The sequence below is a fragment of the Dermacentor variabilis genome, chromosome 3 (assembly GCF_050947875.1).
Source record: "Dermacentor variabilis isolate Ectoservices chromosome 3, ASM5094787v1, whole genome shotgun sequence".
In the NCBI taxonomy this organism is placed as follows: Eukaryota; Metazoa; Arthropoda; class Arachnida; order Ixodida; family Ixodidae; genus Dermacentor; species Dermacentor variabilis.
Window position 1 is genome coordinate 68,966,103 of NC_134570.1, and position 21,793 is coordinate 68,987,895.

A 21,793-nucleotide genomic window follows, 5' to 3' on the forward strand; every position below is an offset into this window, starting at 1 on the left:
AGGTACAAACGAAAGGCGTACCGCAAGGCTAAGTCCTTTCCCCGGTGCTTTTTAATATTCTCATGAGCACACTACCCTGTCATCAAGAAGTAAGTATACTTATGTTTATGCAGACGACATTGCGTTTTTCGCATCTGCAAACTACATCCACAGGCTACATCAACGACTGCAAACTTACCTTTGTGCTCTGGAGAGGTGGTTAGATGCTAATCGCTGTATAACTCAGTGCCAGCAAATATGCTATTCTCGTTTTTCCGATACACGACACAGTGCACATCTCATTGCCTTACCACCTTCAAGACATACCACAGTTATAGTCTGTTAAATACCTTGGAATAGTTTATAACTCCTCTCTCAACTGGCGCCCACACATAGATCGTGTGACTGGAAAAGGCACCCGTGCAATCGGCATATTGCGTAAGGCTGATCATTCGTCGAATAGGATTGAGAAGAGACACACTCCTAACGATATATCGTATGTATCGTATTTATACGTTCGCCCTGTATTAGAATTCGGTTTCGTGCTCTTCTCTGGAACTCCAGCCTACAAGTCCCGTCCTTTAATCCTCTTAGAAAGAGAAGCATGACGTTTGTTTTAGGTCTTCCTAAATTTGTTGCAAATTCTATTCTTTATCCAGAATCCCGTGTTCGTATACTGTTTCGTGAAGGTTCCGGCTTTTGACAGTGCAGACGTTCCTTGAGGACTTATGAATCACCGCTGCCGACATCCCCAAACAATATTTATTTCACAACCTGCGTTGTTTTTCGGTGTCAACTGGCTGCGATTACATACTCCGCAACTTACATCCGTGCAAAAATTACGTGATTCTTTGAACGTGCGCATATGCGATGTACTTCCTATTCCCGACAGAGCTGTTGCAACGGATATTCAATTCGATGACATTTTTCCTAATAATGCAAAATTACTTCCACACCGTATTCTAGACGGTATATTACAGGAACCTAACTGAAGAACCTTCAAACAAACATTGTAATTGCGACAGATGCTTCGCAATGTGAAGTCAGGTGTAGGAATATATATTTTCCCCGATTCTTGATCAGACATTTTCTCTTCGGCTGCGAGATTTCATAAAGGTCTTTTTAGTCCAATTCATAGCAGAGGTGCTGGATGGCATTACGCAAATTAGGACCATCAATTACGTCAGCCGTGATAGTCACTGATTCGTTATCATTGTGCGCATCCCTTACTGCTTCTCGTGATTCTCGCGTGATGAGGACGTTTCATTCATTGGTACCTGGGTACTTGAGAAGCGTGCGTTTAATTTGGGTGCCTGGCCATAAAGGACTAATTATAAATGACATTGCAGATTCTCTAGCCAAGGCATCGATAAGTGGCCCGATTATCCTTCTCATGTTACTGCTGCTAGATTTCGCAGGAGTGTCATTATGCAGGCAGTATCAGGCTCCGCAATTACCAACTCAGTGGATTACCGACATCTTCTATACCCTTGACACACAGATTTTTTGCCAAACACGAAAAATTTAAGTGTCCATCACGAAGCTGCGCTGCCGTATACCTGCATTGAACTTCTATCTCCACAGGTCTGGTATGGTCCCCTCACCATTATGCTCATTCTGTGGCGAAGCGGAGACAATAGACCATTACTTGTTGCGTTACAGGCGTTTTTCTGATGTAAGAAAACGACTACTAGAAATCACGCTTCGCAATATTGGCCTAAATTTATCAGTGCATGTGATACTATTTTTTGGAGCCTCCATTATTGTGTTCAGTCACAGAAATGTTTGCTTGGCAATCCAAAATTACCTGATTGAAACCAATCGATTACCGTATTAGACTGATCGTCCTCTCTCCCCACCATAGCTTTCTTTTATTTATTATCTGTTATTAGATACTTTTATACACAGTTTTCTCCCGATTGTCTTTTTCCCCACACACAAAAAGCTTACTTTTTAAGCTCTAACGTTCAAATTGTTAACTGCCTTGTTTTTTTTTTTTGTTTTTTTATATACACCTGATTTAACCACCCCGATTCATGGCCAATCCCCCACTGTCGGTATGCGCCACAGCCACTCAGGATAACAACAACAACAAAATAAAAAGAACTGCGGAATTGTTCTTTCCTCATTACAAAAGAAGCACAGAGATGGAAGGCACCGAACCCGACCTGCGTAGGTAAAAATATTCGCAGTTCCGCCCGAAAGGCGAAGCACCGATTGCGATAGCAAATTAGTGGGTAGCCGTACGAAGTAAGGAGAGTAGTCTTATCGTCTGTATAAACTTGTAAACATTCGCTTACTAACTAAATTAACAACGGCAAAATGTGTAAGCGTGAATCAACGAGGACGTAGAAACAGACACAGAGATAGCGCTGTCTTTGTGTGTCTGCTCCTTTCTCTACGTCCTTGTTCAGTCATACCATCATGGATTCAAACCAACTAGCTCGTCAACGTGTTTTGACTAACTTAGCCAGCACGGTATCACGCGCGCACAGGTAAACATGAACACATCTCTCTCTCGATGACAGCGGAAAAAACGCTTGAGTTAGGAATCGCGGCAGCAGCCGCAAGCCAATTGACCTTCGTACATATGTCGCTTCAACGCGAACGAAACGTCGAAAGCACAGCACACACGAAGCTACCGGCAGTATACGCGCACTCTGCAAACATCGCAGATCGCTTTGAAATTGAGGTCCGCGTGGGCGCGCACTTTGGCCACGTCGCAGATTGCCTTCAAGACGCACGAGCGCCGGCAACGCGTCCCGGCCTATGGCGTCCGCCAAAGCGTCTACTACGGCGTCCGCGATTCGCGTGGCCAACGCCATAGTAAACGCCGCGGTTGTCTCCACTCTGTTCACTCTGTACAGAGCGGCGGGTGAGGAGGACAACGAGGCGCCGTAGCAGGTGTTGGTAGCAGCCGCCGAAGAACGCCCCCTCCTGCCTCGCTTCACCCCCCTGCCTCGCGCGCCACAGTAGCGGGCGCGCATCCGGGCCACGTTCCTCGCTCGCGCACGCGAGATTGAACCGCGTTCGCCGGCTCACCCGCACACGCTTTCACTCGTAGGGAACCTGACGGCGACTGCGATGGCAGAAATGCGCCTGGAGTGTCCATATAACTGCTATCACAATATAACAATCATGGAGCTGGAGAATACGGCAACATGATTTCGTGATGGTGACTTCAAGCATCCTTGTAGTGAAGGATTTGCTACGCCAGGGAGATACCAGGTGCTTATAACCTGGATAAGCAGTTAGTATAGTGGGTCTGTTAATGGTTTCATAATTGAACACATCTGAAACCTAGCCGCCGCGATGTGTGCTGCTGTTGTTGTAGCCTCAAAACATGGCTCGCAACCACATGGGGGATTGGCCACACTGGATTGATTGAAAAGTACCCCCAACAGAATACCAAAAGGGGTAAAGGCAAACATCTGAAGCGAATTATTAAGCAACTAAACGACAACATAAATTTTGAGAGGGTGTATACATGAACTTCGGTAAAAAAAATTGTTAGTGTCCCTCGGTCAGCACCCTTGCAGCGTAACCTTCCTGACTCTTCAGTGAACCTGTGCAGGCAGAGCAGTAATCGACCAATGACTTGTGCCTAATTGACATGCACCAAAGCGGTAAAACATACAAGACTGGTTGGGCGGCTTGCTTACTTGCTTGTTCCTTCACTTGTGGCGGGCACTTACCCACTACAGGGGATTGGCCAAGAAGCGGGTGGTTAAAAGTTAAAGGGAAGGGGGAGAGAGAACAATGTTTTTATACAAAAAGTCAGGATGAAGTGGAACGTTTATGACAATTAGGAAATATATTTACTTGGTAGAAACAGAAATAAAAATGACTGCAATGATATATAAACAGCAAACACACGATGAGCGATTTAACGAACTATATCCAATTATTGATTTCGAGAATTAACATGGTAGACTTCTTGTGTCACAGAGATATAGTCGCAAATAGCTAAACAGATATTCTTGTGCCTAAAGCCCAATCAAGACGCCCCGACGGAGATGATATATTTGCCATTTAACTAAATACTTAACTATCGGAATGAAAATTCGAAATTTTTTTCCTGCGATTTCTAAATCGACAGCATGTTAGCAGAAAGTGGTCAATGTTTCCAAGTTCCTGGCAGGTGGAACACGGAGCAGATGGTGTAAGACACCTGTACAGGTAAAAATTTAATGGTGGGATGTGGCAGCACAATCTTGTTATCGAGGTTTCTAATTTACGTGAGGGACACCATATACTATATTCATGTGTGATGATGCTAGAATATGATTTCGTTTGTTATTTCGCAGGTTTGTACACAAAATTTATTGAGCAATATGTTCTACTTAAAAGAAGCGCATAACTATTGTACAATTAATGAATAACAAAATACAACAACTGTGCCAACATAACAGTGCAAGATGACAACAGCAACTACGATGTGCCATCACCCATAAACTCTTTGATCAAGTTTAAGAATTCCGCAGGTTTGTCGGCGTGAACCCAATGTCCAGCGCCTTTGATGTAAATTATGTTGGCCTTGGGGAACTTCTCCTTGATGGCACCATGATCCCGTTTGCTGAAACAATGTAATGAAGAGGAGATGAGACAGCAATTCCTCGAATCACATGTGAGGAAAAATTGGACATTCAAATCGCTGCAATTTACAAAAGACTCATCTGGCATCATCAGTACTTTCGATCCAGGGTGATTGCTGATACACGGCACAGTTTGTACAAGATGGTAAATGCATAAGATGGTAAATGTAACTCTTGACAGATGATTATTTGCTAATCGGTAACAGGCCGCAATTGGAATCTGAACCTGGCAAGGTTTAACGTTAGAACGTTATCTAGTGAGGCGAGTCTAGCAGTGCTATTGGAGGAATTAGTGGGCAGTAAGTGGGATATAATAGGGCTCAGTGAAGTTAGGAGACCAAAAGAGGCATATACAGTGCTAAAAAGTGGGCACGTCCTGTGCTACCGGGGCTTAACGGAGAGACGAGAACTAGGAGTCGGCTTCCTGATTAATAAGGATATAGCTGGTAACATACAGGAATTCTACAGCATTAACGAGAGGGTGGCTGGTCTTGTGAAACTTAATAAGAGGTACAAAATGAAGGTTGTACAGGTCTACGCCCCTACATCCAGTCATGGTGACCAGGAAGTCGAAAGCTTCTATGAAGACGTGGAATCGGCGATGGGTGGAGTGAAAACAAAATACACTATACTGATGGGCGACTTCAATGCCAAGGCAGGCAAGAAGCAGGCTGGAGACAAGGCAGTGGGGGAATATGGCATAGACACTAGGAATAGCAGGGGAGAGTTATTAGTACAGTTTGCGGAACAGAATAATATGCTGATAATGAATACCTTCTTCCGCAAGCGGGACAGCCGAAAGTGGACGTGGAGGAGCCAGAATGACGAGACTAGAAATGAAATAGACTTCATACTCTGCGCTAACTCTGGCATCATACAAGATGTGGACGTGCTCGGCAAAGTGCGCTGCAGTGACCATAGGATGGTAAGAACTCGAATTAGCCTAGACCTGAGGAGGGAACAGAAGAAACTGGTACATAAGAAGCCGATTAATGAGTTAGCGGTAAGAGGGAAAATAGAGGAATTCCAGATCAAGCTACAGAACAGGTATTCGGCTTTAACTCCGAAAGAGGACCTTAGTGTTGAAGCAATGAACGACAATCTTGTGGGCATCATTAAGGAGTGTGCAATGGAAGTCGGTGGTAACTCCGTTAGACAGGATACCAGTAAGCTATCACAGGAGACGAAAGATCTGATCAAGAAACGTCAATGTATGAAAGCATCTAACCCTACAGCTAGAATAGAACTGGCAGAACTTTCTAAGTTAATCAACAAGCATAAGACAGCTGACATAAGGAACTATAATATGGATAGAATTGAACATGCTCTCAGGAACGGAGGAAACCTAAAAGCAGTGAAGAAGAAACTAGGAATAGGCAAGAATCAGATGTGTGCGTTAAGAGACAAAGCCGGCAATATCGTTACTAATATGGATGAGATAGTTCAAGTGGCTGAGGAGTTCTATAGAGATTTATACAGTACCAGTGGCACCCACGACGATAATGGAAGAGAGAATAGTCTAGAGGAATTCGAAATCCCACAGGTAACGCCGGAAGAAGTAAAGAAAGCCTTGGGAGCTATGCAAAGGGGGAAGGCAGCTGGGGAGGATCAGGTAACAGCAGATTTGTTGAAGGATGGTGGGCAGATTGTTCTAGAGAAACTGGCCACCCTGTATACGCAATGCCTCATGACTTCGAGCGTACCGGAACCTTGGAAAAACGCTAACATAATTCTAATCCATAAGAAAGGCGACGCCAAAGACTTGAAAAATTATAGACCGATCAGCTTACTGTCCGTTGCCTACAAAGTATTTACTAAGGTAATCGCAAATAGAATCAGGAACACCTTAGACTTCTGTCAACCGAAGGACCAGGCAGGATTCCGTAAAGGCTACTCAACAATAGACCATATTCACACTATCAATCAGGTGATAGAGAAATGTGCTGAATATAACCAACCCTTATATATAGCTTTCATTGATTACGAAAAAGCGTTTGATTCGGTCGAAACCTCAGCAGTCATGGAGGCACTACGGAATCAGGGTGTAGACGAGCCATATGTAAAAATACTGAAAGATATCTATAGCGGCTCCATAGCCACCGTAGTCGTCCATAAAGAAAGCAACAAAATCCTAATAAAGAAAGGCGTCAGGCAGGGAGATGCGATCTCTCCAATGCTATTCACAGCGTGTTTACAGGAGGTATTCAGAGACCTGGAGTGGGAAGAATTGGGGATAAGTGTTGATGGAGAATACCTTACTAACTTGAGATTCGCTGATGATATTGCCTTGCTTAGTAACTCAGGGGACCAATTGCAATGCACGCTCACTGACCTGGAGAGGCAAAGCAGAAAACTAAAAGCAGAATCTAAAAGCAGAAAACTAAAAGCAGAAAACTAAAAGCAGAATCTGCAGAAAACTAAAGTAATGTTTAACAGTCTCGGAAGAGAACAGCAGTTAACGATAGGTAGCGAGGCACTGGAAGTGGTAAGGGAATACATCTACTTAGGGCAGGTAGTGACCACAGATCCGGATCATGAGACTGATATAATCAGACTTATGAAAAGGGTTCTGGTTATACTGAGGACGACGCAACGAGCTATGGAAAGAAGAATGATGGGTGTAACGTTAAGGGATAAGAAAAGAGCAGATTGGGTGAGGGAACAAACGCGAGTTAATGACATCTTAGATGAAATCAAGAAAAAGAAATGGGCATGAGCAGAACATGTAATGAGGAGGGAAGATAACCGATGGTCATTAAGGGTTACGGACTGGATTCCAAGGGAAGGGAAGGGTAGCAGGGGGCGGCAGAAAGTTAAGTGGGCAGATGAGATTAAGAAGTTTGCAGGGACAACATGGCCACAATTAGTACATGACCGAGGTAGTTGGAGAAGTATGGGAGAAGCCTTTGCCCTGCAGTGGGTGTAACCAGGATGATCATGATAATCGTGATTATGCATGGGCTAGGAACGGGGGCAGGAGGCAGGCGAGAGGGCATCTCCTCCACTTGCCTGGCCTTGGCTGTGCACGGCTGTTTTCGCCGGCTGAGCGCATATGCCACCCCCGCCCTATCTTGGAAGTCATGTGCAGCGGGTGCGAGGATTCGGTGAGCCGAGATGGCTGGTGGTGGCATGTGCCCTATCTCTCTGCGTGTCAAGGTGCTGGAGGTCACGTAATCTCAAGTTTCAGAGACACATTGAAATGAGAAACAGCAAAAGCGTCCTCTCCTCTCTGTTAGCGCTCGTCATCATGTCAGTGTTATGGCAGCGAGTGATCGCAGTCATCGGATGAGACCTGTTCATGTTCGCCTATGCATGCATGGTACTATGCTTGTTAATTTTATTAGCGAGCCAATGTTTGCTCCAATTTATACTGCCAATAAAACAACGAACATTACTTCCTGTACTCGTAGTTGTCTAGTACAGTGCTATCGCTATCAATTATTTTCATTTCGGGCGAAACTGTTTTCTCCTTTAGCAAAAGGTAAAAATAACGAACATGGATATAACAAATCATTGGGTATAACGATGTAGATATAAAGTTTTTCTCACCAATATAAGCATGTAACGAATATATTCTTAAAATCAATATTGAATCTAAAGAAAGCATATCCGTGTTCAGACACAAATTTGTTATAACGAGGTTCGACTGTGTTACCCTATAGCTAGCACTCACTTATTATAGTCAAACATCAAGATAACAAACAAGTATATAACAAATAATCAGACATAACAAAGTAGGCCAAAATGTTTCTCACCATTAACGACAGGTAACAAATACATGCATATAATGAATATTGGATTCAACAAAGGTATGTTTGTGTCAGACGTGACTTTGTTATAACGCATTTCTTTACTCATCTAGGCGTTCAGTTTTCTTAGTGTCGTCTGCAAAACATATTTTCTGTGGTACTTTGTTGCTGCTTACAGCTTTTCTGTTCCGAAGAGCAGCAAATTGAGTTATATTCCTAGCTTAATGAGACATCTCACGTGGTCACACTTTTAGGTAACATGAATTTGCAAATACGATTACACACAACTATTGCCAGAACCATGAAAAGCAACAAAAAAGCTACTGCCATCATTTATGAACAAGATAATATTCCAGCCGATGGCTGTGACCAATGTTTTACATGATTTTGCAATGATAACAAACTGTGCTACGCACAAAAAGATTACTGCAAATGTCACCTAGAAAGCATATCGTTAGCTCAGACAGGTGGGCTGGACGTTTACATGAATTCTTTTAATTAGATGGTTTGGTGTTGGGGGGTGCAATTCCTGGAAAAATCTTGTTATTTATTTGAACTTGTTCTGAGAAATCAATCATTATCTTTTTTTTTGCACAACTTAATCTGGCCACCATGCTTAGCACAGTACATCAGTGGCATAGTACCTGATACATCAGGCCCAATGATGAATGTGTGACACGAAAACATGCTTGGCACCAACAGCTCTCCTTACCTTACATACGGAGAGTCACCACCACAGACAAACAGAGTCTCTCCATCATAGGTGAGACCTTTCAAGTCAGGCATCTGGATGATATTGGGAAGGTTTTGCTTCAGTGCCTTCAAGTTGAACTGCCACTCGTATAGGCGTTCCCCCTTCTGAAGGTTGGCCAGCAGAAATTGACGCACAGCAACTTCCTGTGCAATAACAGACAATAGAGTTGAAATAGCCATAGCATATCCAACATAAGCCCTTTGGCTCATCGTATACAATCGACTTCTGTTAATTCGCCCCTGACGGGACCGAAGTAATCAATCGAATTATACGGCAGGTCAGATTAAACAAGATGCATAAGAAACACCTGAATACACCACTGATTCCTTCAGCAATGCTTGCCCGTAGAAAGATTGCCATTTGGGTGAGTTGGTATTGGTTGAACATCTTGAAAGGGTGGCACAAGACGACGAAGACAGAAGGCAATAACTCACAGGACAAAAAAAAAAAAGTATTTCCCCGATTTTAATACGCCCCAAAATCAAACGCGTGCTCACTTTCTACGAGCCCAAAGCAGAAAACTGGCGTAGAAATGACCAGAGTAACCAGTTGAGCTTGTTGGTTGAACATAACAGAAGGCTACAGCGAAGAAACCGACGAAGACAAAAGAGGCATGCAAGTACACAGACGCAGCGCTGCGTCTGTGTACTTTGTGTGCGTCCTTTGTCTCCGTCGGTTCCCGCGCTGTAGCCTTCTACTGTGCAAAACGGCATCAAAGCTGGACAAAATTGACAAGAGTCGAATATGAGTTGCACACAGGCGGCCGGTTTTTAAAGTCGACTTCACCGCATAGTTTTTGAAGTCACCGTCGCCGCAACGCAACTATGTTATATGGTGAAGCATACAAACGGCGCGAAAGTGGTTTCGGTTTCGTATCGATTGCACCGCGCAGGCAATTTGCGGCCCAATTTTCCCGAAAAAGAAAGAGGCGTACTATGATCGGGTAAATAACGTAAGCAGACATTGTGAGCTACAGTTATTGCTTGAAAATATTCCTAGGGCAGGCTGAAAACATGACTTCTCGACGCGAGATGACGTGTGTTCAACGCATTCGCTGTCACTCCGCCGAGATAGACGCTGCCACTAACGGGGTCGCTGTTGGGGTCACGTAAGGGGGCCATGTGCGTGCGCTATGACTAGTTAAGTTTGAATTATCCAGCAAAGGCCAATTGCAAGACCGAAATAACGAAAGTTTGGGTTCATAGAGATGCATGGGCGCCGGCCGGAACCTTCGGTCGGAATCGAATTAATCGAAATAATCGTAGTCGAATTAACGGAAGTCGACTGTACTTTCACCTTCTCAAGCATGCTTGAGATAGAACGATATTGCGCTGCAATGTCCGCACATGCGGAGTTCGCATTGCCGTTTCAAATGCACTCAACTGCAATTTTTGCATTTGCAAGCACCTTGTGAACAACTGAATGAATTCTTGAAACAGGATTATTTAGCGTGCTTCGTGAATACAAAGCAGCATGAACTGGGAACTGTTTTCGTCAAACCTTTTCCTTGTTTGAACTCGCTATTCTATGAAAACAAAAATCAAGCAGGCAGGTCACAGTGATGTGTCTGGCAATCCACATTGCTGTTGCTTTCTTGTCCACACCATGTGTACGATTTCGCAGGGAAATTCCGCACTCTTGAACATCAAAAAATCGCATGCATGGTGAGTTCGAGAGCACATTTGCCACAGCTGCAGCATCGCAAGTGATAAGTCACAAGAAAAATTGCACCCTGTACAAAACAGCCTTGAAGCTTCAAGCCTGAAATGTGCCCTTCAGCAACTGAAACTCTTCACCTACTAATCTGTCATGAGAACTACACTTGAATATGCATGCATCCACTAGGATCCATGCGTTAAACAAAATATTCAGTACCACTTAGAAACGGTCTAGTGAAAAAGTGCAGATTTAGATTTTGTAAGTATCGCACCACGGACATACCAGCAAAGCTAATTAATGAACATGGAATACAAATACTTCAGTTGTGTCTGAAGATGCAGAGACTCAAGTTTTTTTCTTTTTTTCTTTTTGCTCGATAACATACAGTTGTCAATGAATTATTAGCAGTATCTTAACCCCACCCCTCCTAGGAAGAAAATCATGGCATTGAGCCAATCGTTCACCTCTTATAATGCCATGATTAAGATGTTTAAATATTCATTATTCCGTAACAAAATAAATGAATGGAACAATTTACCATTATTCTATGCTGTTGTGATTACTGTCTCTCCTGGTTGGGCCCAACTTGGTGGTATGCAGTATGTTGTAAGTAAATAAATAAAAATAATTTCATCTTTTGGCATCCTTACTGTAGCAATTTAGTGCCAAAGTGATACTAAATTTGCAGTCGTACAGTGAGGAGAAAATTAACGGGGTTGTGTCACAATAAATCATTTATGTGTAAATCCACAAGGTCAACAAAGTTTCACAAAAGAGAAAAATTGTAACCCAGAACTGCACCTTCGTGCGACTGTTGGGTGCATGCAACTATTCCCATTCAAAGTGTTGTATCCACAAACATATTAACTCATTTATTTATTATTACTTGTTTTATTTATTTATTTACTTACTTACTTATCGAAAATACTTCAAGGACCCTGCAGACAGGATTCTACATGAGGGTGAACAGACTGCAGAGGTTGAATCTAAAGCAACTCTCCTTTCTTAAGAATAAATTAATGGTACATTATAAAATGCTTTAGAGAAATGCACAGATATGTTAACAAATGCTCTAACACGAAAAACTTTATAATGTGGACTGATGAACAATTCATTCAGCATTTGTTATATACTCTTTAGCAGTTTCATGTAACTGTGCACCATAGCAAGAAAATTTCCGAAAACATCCTTTCAGCAGTGGGCTTCGTGCCGTGAACTCAAAGCTATTTATTGCGCTTGATGGTACAGTAGTTCACTGACAAACTAACGAGGCATATTAAATGATGCATGAAACTAGAAAAAAAAAGGAGTTCAACACAGTGGCTAGCTTTATTTTTTATCAGTTAGTAGTAACAGTTCATCAGCTTCACAAAATGCCAGCCAGAGGCAGACTGAACACTCACAGGTATATCATTCGCCAGGATACGGTCAGCTTCCTTACGAGCTGCTGGGGAGGACATGTCGGGTGAGAGTTGAGGCAAAACACTATCCATGGAGTTAATGTGGTTGACAAGGACGTTGTCGTGCATGACAATGGATGGCATGGTTATTGGAGACACGTCCACCACCACAAGTCGTTCTACCATGGATGGCTGCAAATAGCAAGTTTAAACAACAAATAGCAAGAAATAAGCATGAAAGGCACGTCCAAAAAAAGGCAAAGTTCACAGGAGAAGTAATAAGTCAATTTTCGCAGCACGCAGCAGAAAAGAGAGACCAGCTGGCACAGCCAAAAGTTTGCAGTATCTCTGGAAGTTGTAACATCCAATACAAATACAGAAATAATAGGATGAAATAGTTACAATCATTGACCAAGTGAAGGTGAAGAAACACATAGATGTTTCAGCGCACATTTGGGTTCCTTGTTAACACTCAGAATGTGAATCTTTCAGCTGTGTTGCAAAGTAAAAGAGTCTACCATTTCAAATTGTGAAGATTGCAACCTGTAAATACCTGTTCCTTGTTATCTTTAAACTTCTGTGTCAAGCTGCAATATGTACATGAATTGGTGCTTAACGTTGCAAAAATAAACTTTTGCCCATCCAGTTTCTTCTAACAGCTAATCTTCCTGAAAACAATGTAGGCACCTGCGTCTATAAAAAAAATGTAATGTTTTCATGTAACAAGGGAACAGTACAGGAATTTAATGAAGACAAAGAGAGGTGCGGAGAAGACGCACACCGCACAGCCTTTATTATGCCTTTCTTTCTCTTCATCAGATTGCTTTGCTGTTCCCCTGTAATGATGACTAAGCAACAAGCCAAATTGAATATGCATTCTTGCAGGCGCCACATGGCTACTCACTGCCACTGCTCCTCTAAAGATATGGCGTGAACTTGCTCCAGCTTTGATTCATGATCTCCCCTTGTTTTTTGTAGCTAAGTGAACTCTCATGCTGCAGTAAAACTGTCAGAGTTCGAAAGTTCAAGTGAAAGAGAAAAGTGACCGTGCCATATTTTAGTGTCATTCTCACAGAAAGTTCAATTGTAGCTGCCAAAGAGTAACAATCATTCCCCGTTAAATAAACAATGCTAAGTGGGAAAAAAAATTCAAAGTGGGTATTAGAAAAATGTTGACAGAAACATCCATACATGCAGATTTACAGGACCATCACACCTACAGTCTCAGCACAGTTTCATATTATGAACCTAAGCCACAGTTCTTACTCTTGTCAAGGCAAAAGTCATGGCAGCCCTGCCGCCCATACTGTGTCCAATGATGGCAACCTTTTGAAGGCCACGCTCTTTGCAGAAGAGATCTACGTCATTGGCCATCAGTATGTAGTCCATTTCTTCGGTGTGCGGGCTTTCTCCGTGGTTGCGGGCATCCAAAGCATAGACCTGCACAAATGTGCAGATGACAGGCATTGTGCATATGCAAACAAGCTTGAACTCCTAACTTGAGTGTATCGCCTCAGCAAAGTGCCACTAATGCTTTCGTCATGTGTGACACACGATGTGCACTGTATGTGCAGAGGGCACATGTTTCATGTGTACAGGTGAATAAGTTGCAAGCATGTATTTGTCAATGAATGGAACAGTGTGCTACCATTGTGTAACCTTCCAGGAACTTGAAAGTCTATACAGCATCTCTGACATGCCCAACTACACATGTGGTGTACGCTAATGTCTGTTGCCAGAGAGCAATGAATAATTTCATTGCACATGATACTATTTGCCAAAATAGTGCTTATTGAAAGCCACGTTATTATATAATCGCTTTATCTCTACATCGACAACCCTGAGTGCACTGCAGTTTCTCAGTAAATATATTTTGTCATGAGAGATTGAAACCTTAAGGATTTGTCCCTGTTAGGTTTCCTACAATACCTCCATGGATCCTGACTAGGCCTTGCTTACAGCTCCAAATATCCATGATCAAGAAGAAGTTACATGCTCAATCAGTCATGCCAAGGCACCTCACCTTATAGCACATATCTACAACATATGGCGGCACTATTCACGTCTATACTAATGGCTCAGTCACATCATCTGCGGCAGGAGCAGCTTTTGTAATCCCGCAACTAGGAACTACACAGTGGCTCAAGCTGTACCACAGATCTGCATCAAATGCTGCCAAACTATGCTCTACCTCAGTAGTTCCCCACCACACTGTGGAAGCTACAGGACTCCTCAGCCAATAGGAAGGCCAAATGCCCCTCAATATGCGTTCACCCGCGCGTCATTGACTGCTCAGCATCTGCTTGCCATCTTCTTGATAGATGCTCCACGGGGGATGGCGTGGCGCTGCAAATGTGCTGGCATTGTAAAAGTAAGCTGTGTTTACATGAATACGACCACGGAGCTTCACTTCATCTGTACGCTTTCTCAGCAGTTCCTTGCAGCCTCCTTTGCCAGTCTTAAAAATGAACAAACCTATAAATGCCGAGTCACACCGTGTCGTTTGTTTAGCATCGATTTGGCATTAGCTTGCCACTGTCATCCCGTACAATACTAGAGTGGAGCAGTAAATTAATGATGCAATGAACAATTAGTTTTTTATAGCATTCCTCATTATCAATGCATCACCAGTGCTAATGCTGTTGTGCCATCTGGTAACTGTAAATGAAACCACTTTTACACATCGGCGCCACCTCTGAAGTCCTAGCAGCCTCAAAACAAATAATAATATTGACAAAACTAATGCTTTGGCCTCATTGTGAGATGAGACTAAGCAATGGGGGATTTTACCATTTATTTCTTGCTGTCAGGGCAGAGAACCAACAGCAAGTGCAAATTCTGATCAAAGTGAGTAGTCTGGGCTGTGTGGGCATTGTCGTGTTTTTGTATGTAATCACAGTTTGAGTGGCTATTATGGTTTGCAGCACATGATGCGCATGCGCAAGGAGCCTAACATGTCATGAATCGCTATAGTTCATTCTATACTAACAAAAAAATTAAACTCCCTAATCCTGGCAGAAATCAGAGAGTTACGCCCTGAACTATTTGAATTTGAATATTATCTGCCAAAACAATACATAAATGATGTAAATACATGAGAGGCATCTAGATCCTTAGTATCATGCTAGTATGGATCCACATGTAAACAATAACAAAGATATATATGTACACAATACCAATTTCAAGTTTATTTTGTGAGCTTATGCAGTTAGCAGACATCTTGCATTGCAATTATATTTCAACATTGATGCAGCCCTTTGCACTGGTGTTTCAGCTTAACAAAAATTTATTTACTTTGTTTTGTTTGAACAGGAAGACTGTTTCACAACACGTATTTTACAAGAGGCTGCAAGAAGTTGCCGGTTTCGTAGCCTTATGTTGGAAACTGGGGAGACATAAATGAATAAAAGTGATGTGGACAATTAGTTACATAAGTATACACCAATTTTTGTAGTTTTATAGTTTATTAGCAGGTCAAGAGGCATGATTTGATATTTGTTAAAGAGTGGCTTGGTAGGGGCTGCATAATTTGAACTCAACAAAAAAGGAATTGCTTGCTTGTTGGTACATTGAAAAACTGGCGACATTTAAGTACTAGAAAGCAACACTGCTGAGCTTTTTACATAGCCACTCAATACGCATTTTCCAGTTTAAATAATGATCTATCATAACACCTAGATATGTTATATTATTCACACATTCAATGGGCTCTCCCTCTACCTGAAGCACACATGAATCAAAGGCTGTAACTTTTTGTAAAGAATGAATTATTATATATTTTGTCTTCTTTACATCTATCAGCAGCTTATTAGCGTGAAACCGTTCACTAATAAGCTTCATTTATTTGTTTACTATACGAAAAGCTTAATTCAGTCATAGACTCATGTGTGAAAATGAGAGCAGTGTCATCCGCATACTTGACTATGACTGAAATTACGCAAAATCAACGGTAGACTGTTCACATGTAACATAGATAATATGGGTCCCAACACTGATCCTTGGGGGATTCCCATTGTGGCCACAGAAAAACCTGATTCAACATTGAGAAATGGTACTTTTCTTTTTGTCTATTGGTGAGATAGCTTCGGAAAAATTCTAGATAAACACCACAGAAGCTGTAACATTCTAATTTCTCAAGTAATATGCCATTATATACGGTATCAACATTTTTTTTAATATCAATGACCAAACCTAATACAATCATATCGTTGTTTAAGTAGGTGTTCACAATATCTGAGAAAGATAACATAGCGGTGGCGGTTCACTTCTTGCTCCTGGAATCTTGCTGGCTAGACGTTAGCAACAATTCTTATTTGACAAAATTCATGACCCATATCACAATGAGTTTTTCAAAAGCTGCATTAATGGCACTCAGAACAGATATTGGGCGGTAACGTTCAGGAAGCCATTGGTCTACAACTTTGTGTATAAGAGCAACTTTAGCAAGCTTTAAGATATGTAGCTGGATATGTAGCTGCGTAAAATGCACGATTAAAAATTATTTCCAATGGAACACGAACTATCTCTATACATTGCTTTAATATAAATGAAGAAAGCTAATCACATCCAGTGCTATGTTTGCATGGCATGATGCTAACTACTGTGACAATCTCAGCTGCCACGATTTCACCGTAATGAAAGGAATTGATCACCCTATCAGAAGAGTATCAAGCGTAATGTCACAAGATGTATTCATAATTTCATTGCCAATGCTACAAAAGTAATTATTGAAAGATGCCACTATTAATTCTGCCAATATTCCTGTCACCTAAGAGTAGGACATACTGTAACGGTTAGGAGTTAGCTTTGTTATTGAGTTTATAATCTGCCAAGTAATTTTAGAGTATCTTGAATTTCTAGCAATGAGTTGAGAATAGTATTCGTTCTTACAAGCACGCATGATCTGCAACACCTCATTTTGGGCTATCCTGAAATTTTCTTCATAAAAAGAGTTACCTCTATTTTGCTTAATTTTTGTGTGCCGATAGTCTTTTTTTTTTGTAAGTTCCAAAATAGCACAGATCATATATAGACAAATAGGCTTTCTGTGGTACCCTTTCTCGCAGATAACAGTAAATTGAACTATGGCTTCTCTCAAGTTATTATCTAATAAGCTATATTGCTGGTTTGTGTCAATCCGGTACAGACTTATGTTGCTAATTTCTAGAACATGTTGTTTTAAAATGTCAACATTAATTTTTTTATCGCAAGTCGCAATTTGTTGGTACACACTGTGTTCATGCGGAAATAAGACTATGGTCTGACAATGATCATCATCATCATCATCAGCTTGGTTACGCCCACTGCAAGGCAAAGGCCTCTCCCATACTTCTCCAACTACCCCGGTCATGTACTAATTGTGGCCATGTTGTCACTGCAAACTTCTTAATCTCATTTGCCCACCTAACTTTCTGCCGCCCTCTGCTCAGTTCCCTTCCCTTGGAATCCATTCCATAACTCTTAATGACCATCGGTTATCTTCCCTCCTCATTACGTGTCCTGCCCATGCCCATTTCTTTTTCTTGATTTCAACTAAGATATCATTAACTCGCGTTTGTTCCCTCACCCAATCTGCTCCTTTCTTATCGCTTAACGTTACACCTATCATTCTTCTTTCCATAGCTCGTTACGTCATCCTCAATTTAAGTAGAACCTTTTTCGTGACCCTCCATGTTTCTGCCCCGTACGTGAGTACTGGTAAGACACACCTGGTTATAAACTTTTCTCTTGAGGGATAATGGCAACCTGCTGTTCATGATCTGAGAATGCCTGCCAAACGCACCCCAGCCCATTCTTATTCTTCTGATTATTTCAGTCTCATGATCTGGATCCGCAGTCACTACCTGTCCTAAGTACATGTATTCCCTTACCACTTCCAGTGTCTCACTACCTATCGTAAACTGCTGTTCTCTTCCGAGACTGTTAAACATTACTTTAGTTTTCTGCAGATTAATTTTTAGACCCACCCTCCGGCTTTGCCTCTCCAGGTCAGTGAGCATGCATTGCAGTTGGTCCCCTGAGTTACTAAGCAAGGCAATATCATCAGCGAATCGCAAGTTACTAAGGTATTCTCCATTAAATCTTATCCCCAATTCTTCCCAACCCAGGTCTCTGAATACCTCCTGTAAACACGCTGTGAATAGCATTGGAGAGATCGTATCTCCCTGCCTGACGCCTTTCGTTATTGGAATTTTGTTGCTTTCTTTATGGAGGACTACAGTGGCTGTGGAGCTGCTATAGATGTCTTTCAGTATTTTTACATACGGCTCGTCTAAGCCCTGATTCCGCAATGCCTCCACGACTGCTGAGGTTTCGACTGAATCAAACGCTTTCTCGTAATCAATGAAAGCTATATATAAAGGTTGGTTATATTCCGCACATTTTTCTATCACCTGATTGATAGTGTGAATATGGTCTATTGTTGAGTAGCCTTTACGGATCATAAATTATTGTGTCATAAACAAGACAAGTGCTTGTTGATGTATTGAAATTGCAAAGTATGTAGTCAATTGACATCGACAATGTGGAAGTGACCCTGGTAGGGATCATAATAACATTATGAAAACCATAAGAACAAATCAGGATAAAGTATTCATTGTTCATGGAGCAAATATTGAAGTCCCCACATATTACTATTTCTCTATTGGAGCTAGTCAAGTGAAGGAGTAATGTCTCAAAGTGATGCAAAAAGTTACCAGTATTTTCTTTAGGGGCACGATAGACAACCACAAATGTTAAGTGGTAGCTTTTACAAAAAGAAAGTCAAATTCTTGAGAAAAAGAGTACGAAGACTGTGGGATGACAGAACACTTGATATCCTTGTTTGTGAACAGACCAACACCCCCACCTCGCAGGCAAGACAACCTTGGCCTTGAAAAGAATGAGTAACATGGTATATTTTCAATTTCGCCAGGATTCAGCCATGTCTCGGATACAGCCACAAAACTGAAATGAATCTATATTGTGCTGCACAAGGATATTGCCTGTGTACTTCATACCTTAAAAATTTGATTTAAATTCTGGGGTTTTACGTGCCAAAAGTACGACCTGATTATGAGGCACGCCATGGACAGATGTCAGAATAATTTGGCCATCTGTGGTTCTTTAATGTGCCCCCAATGCACAGGACACGAGTGTTATTGCATTTCACCACCATCAAAACGCGGCCAGGATTCAATCCCACGACCTCGTGCTTAGTAGCGTGACACCATAGCTGCTAAGCCACTGCGGCGGGTCCCTGATACCTTCAGCAATGCTGCAAGTTACTTGTCAAGATGAAGTATAGTTTCTACTTGCACTTGGATTCATTTACAACTATAATCCTGCTTTACAAATTATCGTGTGCACACACAGACAAAGCCCAGATTACATTTTGGCCTTCGACATGTGCAGCTTAAGGGCATCGCGCAGCAAATGAGTCACAAAATTACATTTCAATTGTCGCCTGGACACTGCACTCTGAAAGGCAATGCATAGCAGAGAGAGAGGGAGACAACTTTATTTGCCACTGCAGAGCTGGAAGTTAGGGCAGGTAGGCCTAGTGTGGCTCCCAGGTGGAGGCGACGTCTTGGGCCCACGAGACGAGCGCCAGTTGCGTTTTCTTGTCTGCTCTTGTCAGCAGCTGGTTCCAACCCTCCTCAGAGGGAGCTGGCAGTAATGATTGTGGATAGCAGACACCAAAGCAAGAGCTGCCCCGTATGACAACACCATAGTGCACATTGCTTTTTCCCGACCTGATATGAATACCCTTCTTGCTTATGTGATATGGAGCTTCACATCCGATCACTGAGCTCAACCAAACCGTCGAAACAGATGCCTCCATAAGTTCTACCTGAAAATGAGGCTTCGTGTGCTACTGAAACACAAAATCTGTGACACATGTTTGGTGCACAGTATGCAAGTTCGTGTGGAATTCATCCACACTATACGCACCTCACTGGCCATGAGATTAGCCTTGATTGTGACCGCTGCCACAGATGCTAACGCATATATTCTGTGTCTCCCCAACACAGACAGGAGCGATGGACTTTAGCCTTTTCTCTAGTAAACATCAACTGCAAGCCATTCTCCGAAGTCTTTATTTCGGGCCCTTGGCTCCACCCAAGATATAATGCAATAACTGCATAACAAGCCAGGCTACAATTTTTACCCAACACAGGGCTACAGCTTTAATACATTGAATATGCTGCTGTGATGAAGCTATACTAGCATCGCTGCACCAATATTCTTGTCGTCGTCATCCTCAATCTCTCTCTTTCATTACGCTTTCCCCTTCCCCATTTGTACAGAATTGCTTGTTAATGTGCACACACTGAGGCTGAGATCTTTCGTTATATAAATAAATTCTACTACTAATTACCCCTACATATGCTCCAGTTTCGTGTTATGCTTTGCTGTAAAGTTAAATTGGTGCGGTGTCACAAAAGTATATTTGACAAACAAATAAGTAAGCAGTGACACGTACAAATACAACGGTTGAGCTTCCTTTAATAAAATGCAGCGTATTTGTGCGCATGCCTCCACCAATCACTAAATTACTAAGTCAATCAATCTAATATTGTCGGGCGTGCTAATGCTACAATGGTAACCGCGATATTACTTACATTACTTTTGCAACAAGACAGCTGTGCACTGTACGTGTACGCTAAAAGTTAAACACCCTCAGATTAATCCTGCGCAAATCACGAGCCCAGTTTTATGTCGCCGTGCAAGCGAGCGATCGTGTTCTCCAAGCTTATCAGCACAGTACTAGATCAAATGGCGACATGTTTGTTGACGGCCTTTTCCGCGAAGTTATATATGTACTGCGCTTGCGAAAGTTGGCACTCGCTTATCTATTGCCTTCAACTGCACAAATGAAAATATTGCGACTGGGAGTGCCGCGCCATACACATACCTCGAACTAAGGCACAGCTTTCAGGCTTCTATTCATGATGTCATAATAAACGGAGTTCATACCTTACGTTTCGTCGCGTTGATCATCGCCTTAGACAGGCTTTTCCAGTTGTTCTTGCTGCCAAAGAGTCCATGTAGGATGATAATTGGCGACCTCTGATCCTCGGCTTGAGTAGATTCGTACGATGCATAAGAGAGGGAAACATGTTTCGACCTGAAATGAGTTCGATAAACGAAAGCGTGAATACGCACATGTCGCATTTCGTCTGCTGCTACAGGTAAGAAGTTTAACCTTGGCGATGCAAAAGAGACTATATACCCAGGCTGACAGCAGTAACTCGCTGATTGTGCTTTTGGAAAAGTCTCTAAGCATTCACAAACTCCTGCTCGTGAGTGAAGCGATAAACACTTTGAAAATAATGTGCTGCACGACACCAACAAACGCATTTTCATCGGGTAGCCTGACTAGACGAAGCTACGAAACTAACTATGGCAACCGCCCAATTATCAGAGTATCTATTTTTAATTTTTTCTGAAATAAAAGCGGTTAAAGTCTAGAAATATCATTATGGCAATTACAAATTATTTATGTCTTCCATAGTGAACTTCTAAGAACAGACTGTGAACACTATATAGAAAACAAAGGAGAAAGTAGTTTAGAAGTAGTCCAATAAATTTATGCGTATCTCATATTTGAGTTCACCTTTCTTTTGTTTAACTTTATAGAGCTTGACGTGATAGCATAGCGTTTGAATAGATAGA

General features: G+C 42.1%; 1 protein-coding gene across 1 annotated transcript; it reads right to left on the reverse strand.

Annotated features, from left to right (window-relative positions):
* Positions 1 to 4,225: 4,225 nt before the first annotated feature.
* LOC142575838 (sn-1-specific diacylglycerol lipase ABHD11-like) lies at positions 4,226 to 21,518 on the reverse strand. The gene is made up of 6 exons (XM_075685537.1): positions 21,351 to 21,518; positions 21,095 to 21,245; positions 13,403 to 13,576; positions 12,140 to 12,328; positions 9,036 to 9,220; positions 4,226 to 4,555 (listed from the first exon to the last, which is right to left on the reverse strand). The coding sequence occupies exons 1-6, from the start codon at positions 21,482 to 21,484 to the stop codon at positions 4,411 to 4,413; spliced, it is 978 nt and encodes a 325-aa protein (XP_075541652.1). The 5' UTR covers positions 21,485 to 21,518; the 3' UTR covers positions 4,226 to 4,410.
* Between the last annotated feature and the right edge of the window lie 275 nt (positions 21,519 to 21,793).

Excerpts from the sequence above, each read along its gene's own strand:
- LOC142575838 (XM_075685537.1), bottom strand. The coding sequence starts at position 21,484 with ATGAAAATGCGTTTGTTGGTGTCGTGCAGCACATTATTTTCAAAGTGT. Across the intron at positions 13,577-21,094 it reads TCAACGCGACGAAACGTAAG|GTCTATGCTTTGGATGCCCG; the intron begins GTATGAACTCCG and ends ACATTTGTGCAG. Across the intron at positions 9,221-12,139 it reads TCCTGGCGAATGATATACCT|GAAGTTGCTGTGCGTCAATT; the intron begins GTGAGTGTTCAG and ends GTTATTGCACAG.